The sequence below is a fragment of the Oenanthe melanoleuca genome, chromosome 3 (assembly GCF_029582105.1).
Source record: "Oenanthe melanoleuca isolate GR-GAL-2019-014 chromosome 3, OMel1.0, whole genome shotgun sequence".
Taxonomy (NCBI): Eukaryota; Metazoa; Chordata; class Aves; order Passeriformes; family Muscicapidae; genus Oenanthe; species Oenanthe melanoleuca.
Genome location: NC_079336.1, coordinates 88,764,807 through 88,778,210, shown reverse-complemented (window position 1 = coordinate 88,778,210; position 13,404 = coordinate 88,764,807). Strand labels below are relative to the sequence as shown.

The window sequence follows — 13,404 nt, the reverse complement described above, 5'->3', positions numbered from 1 at the left end:
ATGTTGGTTTTCCAGTAAAACCCCCTCAGTGTAGGAGATCTTAATATAATGCTATGTTTAATTACCTGATTTAAAAAAAAAATAAAAATCCAAGTCATCATTAGTTTGGATGATGTTGTTTTGCAGACCACAGGGTTCTCTTTTTTCAAAGGAGGCAGATGGGCCTTAGAAATAAAAATTCCCAGTTTCTTGTAGATACCTTTCATAACATCTGTCACAAAGAAAATATGTCTGCTCCACTGTATTCCAAGTAGAAGTCACTTCTCTTGCCTTGCACTTTTCCTCTGCCCTCCATTTGTTAGGCTTTCCAGCATCTCAGATAGTTCCAGCCTCTTCTCCTCTCCTAAAACCATCACCAGCAGTCTCCTTGGCCCAGGTTGTTCAGTGTGACTAGGGTTTTATACCTTTGGAAGGGATTCTTGTAGCAAAAATACTTCTTGTTGTTTCCCAGCTCTGGCTTAACCCAGCTATTTTGTATGCAAGAATTCATACCGAGCTCAGTATCTTTGATTCTCACTCCTTCTCACCATTTACATAGAAATGTAAATCTTACCCCTTCCCCACCCCTCTTTGCTAGCAAGCTTGCATGGTGCTCATTTGGTGCATGTGCACACAAAGGCAGATTATGTGGGGTTTTTTGCCTTGGGCATCCACAGTATTCCTTAATAGTCTGAACTAAGTGAATCAGCCTGGATGAAAAGCTCTTATTCTGCTTCTAAGGACGACACAATCATGAGACAGGAGTGTCTTCCTTGTCTTTCTGCTTACTTCATATATTGAAATATGTTTTCATAAACTTTGCTCAGTGACACCAGACAGGACATTGTAGTGCAGGTGGCAAAGTAGAATTGCAAAACATGGTTTACTAAGGGACAAAGCTGGGGAATATGGCATCAGCTCTGATTTATTTTCTGTAAATGATCCTGCTGATTTAATGCTGAATTTCTCCCTCTGAGATTTGCATTAAAAAATTCTTTCAGTGCAGATTATTGGAGTAAACTCCAATTCATTATCTGAGGAATTCAATGTTCATGTAATTTACAGAGTTCTTTTAAGTCTATATGTGGTCCTATTGCTTGTGTAACATTGTCCTAAATCCTTGAGTTTGTTCCATGTCTGCTTTTGTCCTGATTAGGTGTCTGTTTTGTTTGGGTTTAATTCTTCAAGGGCAAGGGCTTCTAATAAAAATGTGAAGAATTTTAAAAAAGCTGAAATTGTAGATGTTGTTTTCTGGAGTGGTTGAGCTTAAATGAATCTTAACTGGTCAGTTTTGGGCTCTGTAATAAAGTTTAGCAGGCAATTTACAAAAAGTTATTCTCTGTTCTAAAAGGAACTGCCAAGACGTGTTTTTGGCTGGGTAAGAAAGAGCAGTATTCAGTGCAAAGGGCACAGAACCATTTTTCCTGTTTCAGTTGCAAAAATTGTAGCAAATGAAGTTCTAATGCTTTTTTATTTCCTTGTGCTTTCATTTCAGCCAAGACAACATCCTTTTATACTGCCTCCTATGCATGTCCAGTGTGGAGAACACTATACTGAAACACATAATTCACAAGGTACTTAAAGCATGTATTTTCCCTTTAATGTACTTCAATTTTATGTGCATGCAAAGAAGCTCCTAAGCCTTATGTCTAGATTTATAATGCCATCATGGTCAAATGGGAGCTGCTGCTGCAGGAGAACTAGCAGTTTTATAGTTAATGTTGCAGTAAGTCTTCTGTTTGAAGTCCAATTTCAGTTTTCAAATTTCCCTAAAATATCTGCGTATGATTATATGGACCTTAAACTTGGTATTCCAGTTCAGTGAGCTGAAAAAATAATTTCTAAAGGGAGTATGATGGCTGTACTCAAAGGCAGTGCCAGCTGGGGCCAGGGAGAGAAACCAAGTGAGGGAAAAGGAGACAGCAAAAAGCTTACTGTGGGAGAAATCATAATGTTCTGTCCATGAAACTGTATCTGTAGACAACCTTTTCTGCAGATTTTTCACCACCATCTGCCTGCATTGTTAGCCCTACACAAGGAGGGTTAGCTTGTTTATATGCCCATGTTTGACAAATAAATTCTTGAAGGGGTTGTGCCAGGTTACTTTGATCAAGTCTGGGAATGGAGCCCAGCCCCTAAAGAGCTTGAGTCTCACACCCTTAATCACCCCACCTTTTGGAATACACGTAGCCAGGTCTGTTAGGCTGCTGTTCTTTGCAGTTCATGAGAGGTACAGTTGAAGTGCTCTCACCAGCAGAGGAACTCTCAGTCACACCTGTTAGTGTTTTAGGTTGTGGGGTCTATTTTTAAGGTAGAATTTGCTAAGTTTTGAAAGGAGCCATTTAACAGAGTTCCTTGTATATAGTAGACTTGACTTAATGGCTACTACTGTTCTACTGTGAAGGTGAGGCTGTGTAGGATATTCTCAGTTTTAAAAGAATTGTAAAATTCCCTTAGTTTTACAACAGGCTTTTCTACATTTTCAAAGAACTAGCTGATTTCAGAGTTTGGGAAGTTTCTTTTCTTACAATATTTTCAACAAGGACAGTCTTGCAGTAAAGCTGTGATCCAAGATATGATCTTTACTGTCTTGATTTCCTCTCAGGTATGCTTTGCTGAAGTATTTAACATTCTGTAGTGCATCTGTAGGATCGTTTATTGTTTGGGGGTTTTTTTACCTTTTTTTTTTTTTTCTTTTTTTTTCCCCCCTGAGCTCTGATCACCCAAATGTGTCCTACTTCAGATCCTCAAAACTGATTGATTGGTTAATTTGTCTTAAGTAGAATTTCCAATTCCACAGTCCTCTGGTACACTGAAGAGAAGAAGAGAATTCTTCAGGTTAACCATATGCTTGCAGCACTGGAGTTTTAAGGTGTCAGCAACAATGAACCTTTCATGATGCTGGGGGAGGAGATGCCCCTCCATTCTTCCTTGCCACCTCAGGCAAAAACACTTCCTCTCTTTCCCCCTTTCATGTTTCCCACAAGGATCTGAACTACTACCATATTTTGCTAAGTGTTGGGAATGTTTACATTGGTAGTTTTGCTTTAGTTCTGTTTCAATGGCCCAAGGATGCTCCCAAGACCAAACATTCCCTGCATGTGTGCCCTGAGCTGGCTGGTACAGACTGCATTTGCAGTTTTGTTATCAGTGAATAAGTCCTTGTGGGTTATGTCCTGGTTTGGAGGACAGGTGTTTGCCAAGAAAGACAGGAGCTTCTCTTTGAAATGGAGAATGTAAACCCCCTCCCTCCAAATTATTATAATTTTGAAATTAAGAGGCACTCAGGCAAAGATATGGGAAATATGAATAACAGTTCTTTACTTGGAAAATTAAAATAGAAATACAGTATTACAAAGAACAATCCCAAAAACACTGACAGAGTAAGAATACAACCTGTCACCCTGTCAGTCAGGGTGTTGGTAGCAGTCCCATTAAATGGTGGCTGCATCCTCCTGCAATGGCAGATGTGGTTCAGCTGAAGCAGTGCTCTGTAGAAGGATGCAGTTTTCCTTTGGAGGTCCAGTGATGATGTGGAAAGGTCTGGCATTCTTCTGGAATCCAGTGGAAAGAAGACTGCTTTTGTGTTCCAAATCTCAGTTTTTATCAAGGTAGGAAAGGCTTGGCTCCTCCCCCTGGCTGGAGCATCTCCCAATGGGATGAAGTAATTTTATCAGTCACACAGTGGGACTCAATGGGCCAGCAGCAGATGATGTCTTCATGGAGGGAGGATGGGTTTTGGAAAAGATAAAGATGATTGTCCCAGCTGGTTTAAAGAAGGCCCATTAGCAGATGGTATGTGCCACGGAGATAAGGGTCACTGCCCCACCCGGCTTCAACAGACGGTGATAGAATACACATTTCTGGTCACATTCTGTATCGCAACCCATGACAGGTTAAAATTGTAAACATTTCTCTCTCTCTACTCTACACAGATAGCATTTTCCATGGAAATGAAGAAACTTTCTACTGTAGGTCTCAGACCAGTTTGGATAGGTGTCCAATGGACTTCAGCTACTTGAATGGCAATGGACCCAATGGGAGTGTGTGCAGTGCCCACAGCATGAACTCCCTCAATCGCTCACAGAACTTCATCCAGGCATCTCCAATGTCCTCAAATCTGAGCATCCCGGGAAGTGACATCATGAGAGCAGACTACATCCCCAGCCACAGGCACAGCGCAATCATCGTCCCGTCTTACAGGCCAACCCCCGATTACGAAACTGTCATGAGGCAGATGAAGAGAGGGGTGATCCAGATGGATAGCCAAAGTCAGTCTTTGAGGAACCTCAACATCGGAAACACACACGCTTACAACCAGCCAGAAGACCTGGTTTACAGCCAGCCCGAGATCCGCGAGCGGCACCCTTACACGGTGGCCTACGGGCCCCAGGGGGGCGGCTATACCAAACCCGTGGCACCGTCTGAGCAGGTGAACCCCAGCAGCGCTGCTCAGAGCAAGGCGGCAGCCAGCGCCATCTCCCACACGGTCAGCACCCCGGAGCTGGCCAACGTGCAGCTGCAGAGCGGCCAGAGCTACAGCACCACCCACATGCTCAAGAACTACCTGTTCAGACCGCCGCCTCCCTACCCGCGCCCGCGGCCGGCCACCAGCACGCCCGACCTGGCCAGCCACCGGCACAGGTACGTCAGCGGCAGCAGCCCCGACCTGGTGACCCGCAAGGTGCAGCTCTCGGTGAAGACCTTCCAGGAGGACAGCTCGCCCGTGGTGCGCCAGTCGCTGCAGGAGGTCAGCGAGCCCCTGGTGGCCGTGAAGCACCATGCGGCCGTCAACAAGCGCCACAGCCTGGAGGTGATCAGCAGCATGGTGCGCGGCATCGAGGCCATGGCCCTGAAGACGCTCAACGCCCCCCTGCCGCGCAGGAACACGCTGAGGGAGCAGCTGCAGCCCGAGGAGGCCGCTCAGATGGGCCACGAGGTGCAGCAAGTGCCTCATTACCACCACAAAAAGACGTTTTCTGACGCCACAATGCTGATACACAGCAGCGAGAGCGAGGAGGAAGAGGAGACGCGAGAATCCGTGTCCCGGATAGCAGCTCTCCATGAGAACATGGAGTACAGTGCTCAGCTGCAGGCTGCCTTGGCTAGGATACCAAATAAACCTCCTCCCGAGTACCCTGGGCCTCGAAAAAGTGTCAGCAACGGAGCACTGAGGCAGGACCCCATCAGCATCTCCGTGGCTGTAGCCAGGGCCAAGGCCATGAGGCCGGGGCCTTCCAAAGCCATCAGTGTCTCCCGAACTGATCAAGTGGCCATAAATGGGTCTTCACTGGGGCCCTCTATCTCGGAGCCTGACCTCACCAGTGTGAAGGAGAGGGTCAAGAAAGAGCCAGTCAAGGAAAGGCCTGTGTCTGAAATGTTTTCTATTGAGGACAGCATTATAGAGAGAGAGATCATGATGAGGGTAAGTGCCTTCCTCTGCTGCGGTGGCTTCTTGGAAATTAGTAATCTCACAGGTCAACTTCCATACCAGAAAACTGTTGGGTCAGTAAACTGCAGGGAACGTGTGGGTGGGAAGCTGTGGATTTGCTTAAAGTTGGGAAATGTGATATTAAGTGCCACATACAATTTGGTTTTGTGGGCCATTCAGGGGCTGATCCCCTGCACTGCTTGGGCTTGTCTGTTGCCTCAGCTGTGGCTCTTTGGCTGCTGGCCAGACCTGTGTCAGATCCAGCTGAGGATCCCACCACGCTGGAGCAGTGCTGGCTGGAGGTGGATGGCAGGGCGGGCAGCTGGGGATGAGGAGGCTGATGGCAAAGCCCCTCTTGATGCCTGTTTCCCTTTAGGATTTGAGGGCAGGGTGAGTCTGGAATGCGTTTGCCAAGATGGATGGGAGGCACTGGTGTTTTATTCCTCCTTTGCAAGGGTGTCGGGTGAAGTATCGCATAACATAATGGCAACTCAGGATGTTTTTCAAATTCTCTTTAATTCCCTTCCTCCCACTTTATGTGACATAGTTATCTGAATAAAACCCTGGTAGCCCTAGAATACAGATTTTAGTTTTGCCAGTAACTGAGGAACTGGATATCTAAATAGAGAAGCAGCAGATGTAGAGGCTGTGTGGTTGAGCATCTGGGTTGTTTATTTTGTTCAATATGCACTCAAGTATGAGAAGTAGGATTCTGTTAAGCTTGGAAAGAATTTAAAATGAGAAGAATTTAAAGGCAACGACAGAAATATGAGGGGTGCTTATCACTTAGTGACCTACATATGTACCTGGTATAGTGCTGTGAGCAGTGCAACTGCAGTCACAGAAACACAAGTGTATGCTGCAGCTCTTGTTTTTAGCACTGAGGTCTGAAAAAAAACCAATTCCTGAAAGAATTTGTTAAAGCATCTAAATGGTCCAAAGCAGAAAAGAGTTTGTAGTGTACTAGATCAATAACTCACTAAATTTAAATATATTCAAAGAAATTTTCTAAACTTGTCCATTGCCATTCTTGTCCGTTGGGCATCCTTGTGCTGATGTAACTGTTAGCAATACAAACTGAGCTACTAAATTGCAACATGGAGACTGAGTTTAATCCTTGACAACTCCTAAACTTTAAATGTAAAACAGGTATTTGACTATAAATCGTGATATTTCATTAATGAGTAGATGTTGGCATAGCAATAAGCATGCATATGCTCTTTTGATCTTCTGAGGAAAGAAAAATTAGTGAAAAGCAGGAGCCTACAGGATTTTAGGATGGAAATGAAGGTGAGAAGAGATCTTAGATGTTTGAATATTCTTCCTCTGCAATAGTCATTCAGATAATTTTGTCAAAAGGTCCTTTATTTGTTGTTTTGAAAGTAAAGGGGTAGACTTAACATTAAGCTTTGAAGGTGGTTTCAGTCTAGATCAAGAATCTTGACATGTGTGGACCTTTCTTTTGTCACAGGAACCAGGTGTTATATTAATGGTAATTTGGTGACCTTCATCTGTTAAGCAGACTTTCTTCTCTTTCACCTTTGGAGTAGTAAAAAGCAATAAAATTCCCAAACAAAGGAAAAATACTTGCATTTTCCTGCTTTCTCAAGGTATAAAAAGAAGCCAGAGTGGGTTTGGATGTTTGTTTTTTCGCTTAGTGCTCTGGAGGAGCCCAGTGGTGAGGAAAAAGCTCACAAGCTTTTGAAAAATCAAGGCATATACATATGTCTGAGGGCATTTGGGTTCGTTGTGTGTTTCTAGGAGCTGAGCTTGGCCCATCTGGTGACCACAGCTTCCATATGTGTGCTGAGAACCAGGCACCCCTTCTGCTTATCCCTCCTTCCAAATCCAGCAGAAAGTGCTGCTAAGGAAATGGAATAAAATATTTCTAATTTGGATACTTCTGGAGATGCTCTGTCTTTTTTGATGCTTCAACTCCCAGTGGCATAAGGAGGGGGCAGCAGGATGAATTTAAAATTCATGCTCTGATTCTCCATGTCATACCATAATATGATTCATACATATGATAAATAATTTCTCTCCCTATTGCTTTCAGTTTCTGGGGCGTGTGAGCTCAGTTTTTAGTGCAGAATATATCATGGGTGCTGTTTGAATCACCATAAAGGCTGAGTGCATCAGAAGACTTCTCATTTTAAGCATTACCATCACAGAAGAGAAACAATGGCCTGTGTTTTAGTGTTTGTTGCTATAGATTGAAATTATTGCTTTTCAAAAGATGCCCCAGGTATCTTGGCTTTGGTAGCGCTGCTTTAACGTAACAGGGTGATACTTTGTGTGTCCTGCATTCAGAATAATGTCTGCAGGAAAATGCTTGAGATTGTATTTGTGTGTCTTTTGATGGCATGCAAACTGTATTACATGCTGGGATTGCTTCTTTGAAATTAAAATTCTGTGCTCATGTAGGAGCAGGCCTTTGAGGAATAACAGGAAGAATAGAGGTTGTATTTGAATTTACGATGCTAATGGTGATCATCTGCATTCCTTGGCCAGAGAGTTGCAGATTTTGGAGATTAAAAAAACATTCCAGCATTTTACTGGCATTATAAATAATCACACAGAGATGAAAACGTGCCTTTTCTTGCCAAAAGAATCTAGAAAAGCAGAAGATGGCAGGCCTGGAGGCCCAGAAGAGGCCCTTGATGTTGGCAGCACTGAACGGACTCTCGGTTGCTAGGGTTCCAGTGCCGGAGGACAGCCAGGATGAAGTCACCAAGGTGCCAATGGATGAGAGGGTAAGATGGAGCCTCACAAAATGTTGCTTGTTCCCTTTGTTCCCAGCAGAAGGAAGTATCTAAAATACTAAAATTTGATTTTAAATGTGAAAAAAAAAAAATCTTAAAAGATTTCAGAGCCATTTATGCAAAAACTCTGTGGCTAATACTGGTATGTCTTTGAATGCAGGCAAACATCAAATGTCTTGAACATTTACTGAAGTCCATGAAAATGGAGACTGTTCTCTGTTTCACCTGACTGTACATGCATGATCAATTTGTAAATCTAACACTTTGCACATTTTTCACCTGATTGGGTGAAGGTCTGCAGTGCTCACCCACAGATACTGTCTTTCATGTTCTGATACAGATAAGGAGTTTGATAATGTCTCTAATTGGATTAAATTTTTTAAAAAAGAAGTTGTTTGCCTCCTGATGTTTGCACACATGGGTGTGTGTGTGTATATGGAATTTCAGATATTAAAAACAGTTGCTGCTGTTAAGATTTGAGAAGCAAATTTGCAAAGAATCTTTGTGGTTTTCTGGATAGAAATTTGCAGCCTTGTGTTTTCTGGTACCCAGGGAGTAGCACTTCACCTCCACCTTGTCTACAGGGCTGTGTTCAACCACAGATGTTGCAGCCTTGTGAGTTAGGCAGTATTTTGAAAATGTGGACCACATCACGCTTCTTCCTGGGGAAGAAAAAAAATTATAATATCTATTATGTTGAAATCATATATTCATACTGAAATTCCTACTGAACCAAGATTATTTGGCACAGGTTTGCTTTTTATGCTATCATTCTTCAAAAATGTGGAGGTGGAATGTAAAATTGTAAAATTTGCCAGTGGTTTCACTTGGTAGAAAGAAGTGTGTCATATTTCCTGAGATAACTGCAGAAGGAGTGAGTGAGAGAGCGCTGTGGCTGTGTATTGGAATTCTAAGAATGGATGGATGGATCTAGTGGTAAATGTTCTCCCCAGAAGCATTAATGGCTTGGTGCTCCTTTCTGTTAAATCCCAGTGCAAAATCTTGAGGAGGAAGCTGGAGGAGGGGATGGTGTTTACAGAATACGAGCAGATTCCAAAGAAAAAGGCAGATGGGATCTTCACCACTGCTGCCCTGCCGGAAAACACGGAGCGCAACCGCGTCAGGGAGGTCGTTCCCTACGAGGAGAACCGAGTGGAGCTGGTGCCAACCAAAGAAAACAACACAGGCTACATCAACGCTTCACACATCAAGGTAAGGGCTGCTTTGAGTTGTGCTTGGCAAATGAAGGTGTGCTAAAGCTCTGTGTGCATTGCTGGCTGCACAGCAGCCTCTTCTGTACCTCTGGAGCTTCTGAGAAGTTTAGGATGTCTCATTACACCTTTACATAAAGTGTCCTATCAACTGACACACATAAGTGGATTTAACTGCTGGAGGCTGGGAAGTCATTTCAGAGAGGCATCCTGGCCTTTTTGTGCCCACCTCTGCCAGCTTGTTGTGGAATGACTCTACTGGTTAGTGCAGAAAGAGGTGCCTTGTTCCTCAAACCTCATGAGAAACATTAGAACAGCCCCAATACCTGCTGTGTGATAAAGAAAAATTTTAAAGTATGCGCTGACCTTACCAGTAAGATCCCTGCATCTCTGACTGGAAACTGCATTGAACTTCCATGTTTCAAATGATGTTTTTGACAAGAAACTTCAGATTTAATGTTAATTCAATATAGAAATAAATAAAGATATGACCTGACTATATTTACAGGCATGGTCAGTTTTAACAGTGAGCTATGTTCCAGTGACTGCAGATGCTTGTTTTTCTTAAAGCTTCCAGCAGTATTTGCAAAGTCCTCTGTTGGCTTTTTCTGTACCCTGAAAGAAGTAACAGAAATCCTCCACATCAGATGACAGATTGTGTTGTAAGAGAGGGTTGTCTGTGTTTTCTCATTGTCAAAATCCAAATTAAAAAGAAATAATTTAAAAATAATGAATAAAATGTCCTGTTAAATTAATATTTTCCTTTAGTAAAAGCCTTCTAAAAGTTTAAAGAGACTTGCTGGCCTTGGCTGTGATTTACAGTGTTAAATCCTGATAATTCCAAACAGTTTCTGAGCCATGGTCCTGGCAGTTTGTCACTTTTCTCCATAGTCTGGTAGGAAGCAGATACAGAGTTTTTTCATGATCAAAACATTGCTATGATGATGAATTTCTGAGCCCCAAATTTTCTACCTACGAAGTAGGTGGAGAAAAACAAAAAGGTAGTCCTAAACGATGCTATTTTCCTTGGCCAGTTTTGAGCCCACATTTTATCTTGTGTGCTGCTGTTGGACACAGACACATCTCATGTCCATGGAGCACCCAGGAGCAGGCAGCAGTGTTTTGATGCCTGACAGAGGGCCTTGGCAGGGCTTCCCTCCTGCACTCAGAGCAGTGCTTTCAGAAGCCAAGCAGATGTGCTTTTGCTTAGAAGGTGAAATTGCATCTGTGAAATTTACCTCAGTAGCACAGTGTGTGTCTGTGTTTTCAGCCCAATATTTAATTTTTAATTTCCTGCAGTTAGGGCATTAGAATGCAGCAAACATTCCAGGCATCCCATTCCCTTCAGACTGTTTATGGGCCTTTCATGTCATGTGCCAGGAAGCTTGGACCAGAAGTCAGTAGACAAAGAAAACTCCTCTATCATCCTGATAAGATCCATGCCTGGAGGATTCCAGCTCCCACTGCTTGGTCTGCAAGTCCCACAGTTTTACAGTAATTCTCTGCTTATTTACCATGGATCATTGCTGTTAAAACACAAAGATCACCATCTATACCAAAGAGAAAAAATTGTAATTGCATTTACGGATTAAGCACAAAGGTTCTTAAGACATTTCATCTGACTGTTTGTGTCAGGTCAGTATTGGCTTTAAAAGCTCAGTAACACTGTACTACTGCAGACCATCAGTCCAAGCACAGGATGCTGCTTAGGGCTGTGCAGTTTGCTTTAATTCTCATCTAGTACAAGAACTTAAGAAGTCTACCAGCATTGGTCTTGCAGTTTTTAACCATCATTCAAAAAAAAGAAAATGCTGCATAGTATGAAATAAAGAAAAGGAGCTGATGTACGGGGCTGAACAGTTTTCAGTGAAGTGAGAAACTTCTTATCATACAAAAACTATATAATTTACAGGTGTAAAACCCCAAGCATCTCAGCTTAATAAACAGTTGTTTGAGTAACAAATAAATTGCTTTTATTTCTGAAAGTGTATTCCAAGACTTGTACCTCAGACACAGTATGTGGTTGAACCTGTCAGAGTTATTGATTGTTCCTCGTAGCGTTGTCTGCCAGTATGTTGATATTTATGGGTGTGTCAGCATTTTTGTTGTAAATCTTCTTCTCTGGGATTTATAACTTTGGGAGAAGTGGCTCTGGGCTAATAAACAGAATTAGGAGGCCTTAGCCTGAGAAGGAAAAATATTTCAACTTTCCAAAATAACGAGTTCTTCTGGTAAGCATACTTTTGAAATGATTTGTAGAAGTTCTAAAAGCACTTTGGTTTTTTGCCTAAAATGATAGGAAAAAAAAAAGTGATCCGTTTTTGATGTATAGCAAATTAAATGTCATAAAATTATGATTTTTTTTTTTTTTAATACTCAAGTGATTTTTTTTTTTTTTAAACTGCCCCTTCCTGTCAGTTAAATGAAGCAGTGTTCTATACTGGCTGACTGCAAGGTAATGCTGGCTCTGTTCAGGGCACTACACAATTTACAGTCTGAAAATCTGTGTGTTAATGCTTTGAAAAGAATTTCATTCCATGTCATGCAAATGCACAAATATTTCTGTAAGATGTGGTTGGTAAACCAGTTGTGTATTGGGAAATAGATTTACATGACTGCAGCTTTGAGTAATTTTAAATTTCTCATGGCCATAGTTTGAAAGCCATTTGATGTGCTGGATTTACTTTGTGGTAGTTTAACTGAACTGAACTGAACTGAAAAACCCAAGGTGAATGAGGAAGAGTAACTTGAAATTAAGCCTGTCTTGATGCCCTCTCTAGCTGGCAACAGGCCTATCTGTTATGTGCAGAGTGTGGGCATAGCTGCATCTTCTAGGGATGCCTTGGCTTCATCTTCAACAGTGACCAATGTAGGAAAAAGCTGTTTAATAAATCACTTTTGTCTGAATGGAAAATAATTGAGGGAGGTCCTAGCCAGCAGAGGCCCTTAGCTTGTCAGGAACGGGGTCATTTGTGCTCAGGCATTCTGCACTACCCTGTGTTAATTTGCAGCAGGGCAATGCCTTTTTAATGCATGTAGACACTGGTCCTTGGCTTTTTTTCATCCTGGGTCTGTCATCAAGCCCAGGGATGTCACTCAGCTGCTTATTTGTACTCAGGACCTCAAAAAAAAAATCCCCAGATTTTTTTATTTGGTTTGTTGTTGTTTTGTTGTTTTTGTTTTTGTTTTTTTTTTTTTTTTTTCTGTATGATCCAGATGCAATGGTAAGATGGATGTCATTTAGCCAAAGCTTTATTGTTATGGGCATCAATACAAGATGTAGAATCACTGAAGGTTATGTTTTGTCAGATTTTCTCTTATCAAAAGGATGATTTTTTTCCCATAATTTTGACCAAAAGTAGAAGAAAAAAGAAGTAAAGGTTTCACTGTAGTTTATTTTGTTTAAAAGGCAGCTCTGGCACTGATGCTGCCAAGAATTCAGGCACTGACTCTTTTTCCTTTCTCCCAGGTGACTGTAGGTGGAGAGGAGTGGCACTACATTGCTACCCAAGGGCCCCTGCCACACACATGCCATGACTTCTGGCAGATGGTGTGGGAACAGGGAGTGAATGTTATAGCCATGGTCACAGCTGAAGAGGTACGTGAATATAGAATAGTTCTTTCTGATGAGAGCCAATCTCCTGTTATCATCACTTCCCACTCCAGTAACCTGTTTTTTCTATCAACATCCCCTCTTCCTCTGGCTCTGTTTGAACATATGCCTGTACTGCTCTCATACTATACTTCCTAACTTTCTGACACTCAGTTTGGCAAGTGCTAAAGCGAAACAAGCAGGAGCCCTCCTTCCCCCTGCTTGGGCCAAGCCAAACAAAGATGTTTCCATTGGAATGTGAGAGTGCTGAACTTGCTCCTGGTTAAAATGACAGAGATTTTCACACTGTCCAAGGTCAATTCTGTATCCCATCACTCTTATCAGCTGAAAAGAGACCAGAAGCTGTTGTTTCCATAGAAGTAAAAAAAAAAGAAAAGTAAAAAAACCCAAACAAAACCACCCCACGAT

At 42.3% G+C, this 13,404-nt stretch overlaps 1 protein-coding gene across 1 annotated transcript in view; it reads left to right on the top strand.

Moving 5' to 3' along the window:
* Positions 1 to 13,404, top strand: part of PTPN14 (protein tyrosine phosphatase non-receptor type 14) — a 110,592-nt gene that overhangs the window by 84,889 nt on the left and 12,299 nt on the right. The window contains exons 12-16 of the mRNA XM_056487123.1: positions 1,475 to 1,553; positions 3,915 to 5,404; positions 8,020 to 8,163; positions 9,166 to 9,384; positions 12,853 to 12,981. Of these exons, the coding sequence (XP_056343098.1) occupies positions 1,475 to 1,553; positions 3,915 to 5,404; positions 8,020 to 8,163; positions 9,166 to 9,384; positions 12,853 to 12,981 (2,061 nt within the window). The remainder of the gene's footprint in view (positions 1 to 1,474; positions 1,554 to 3,914; positions 5,405 to 8,019; positions 8,164 to 9,165; positions 9,385 to 12,852; positions 12,982 to 13,404) is intronic.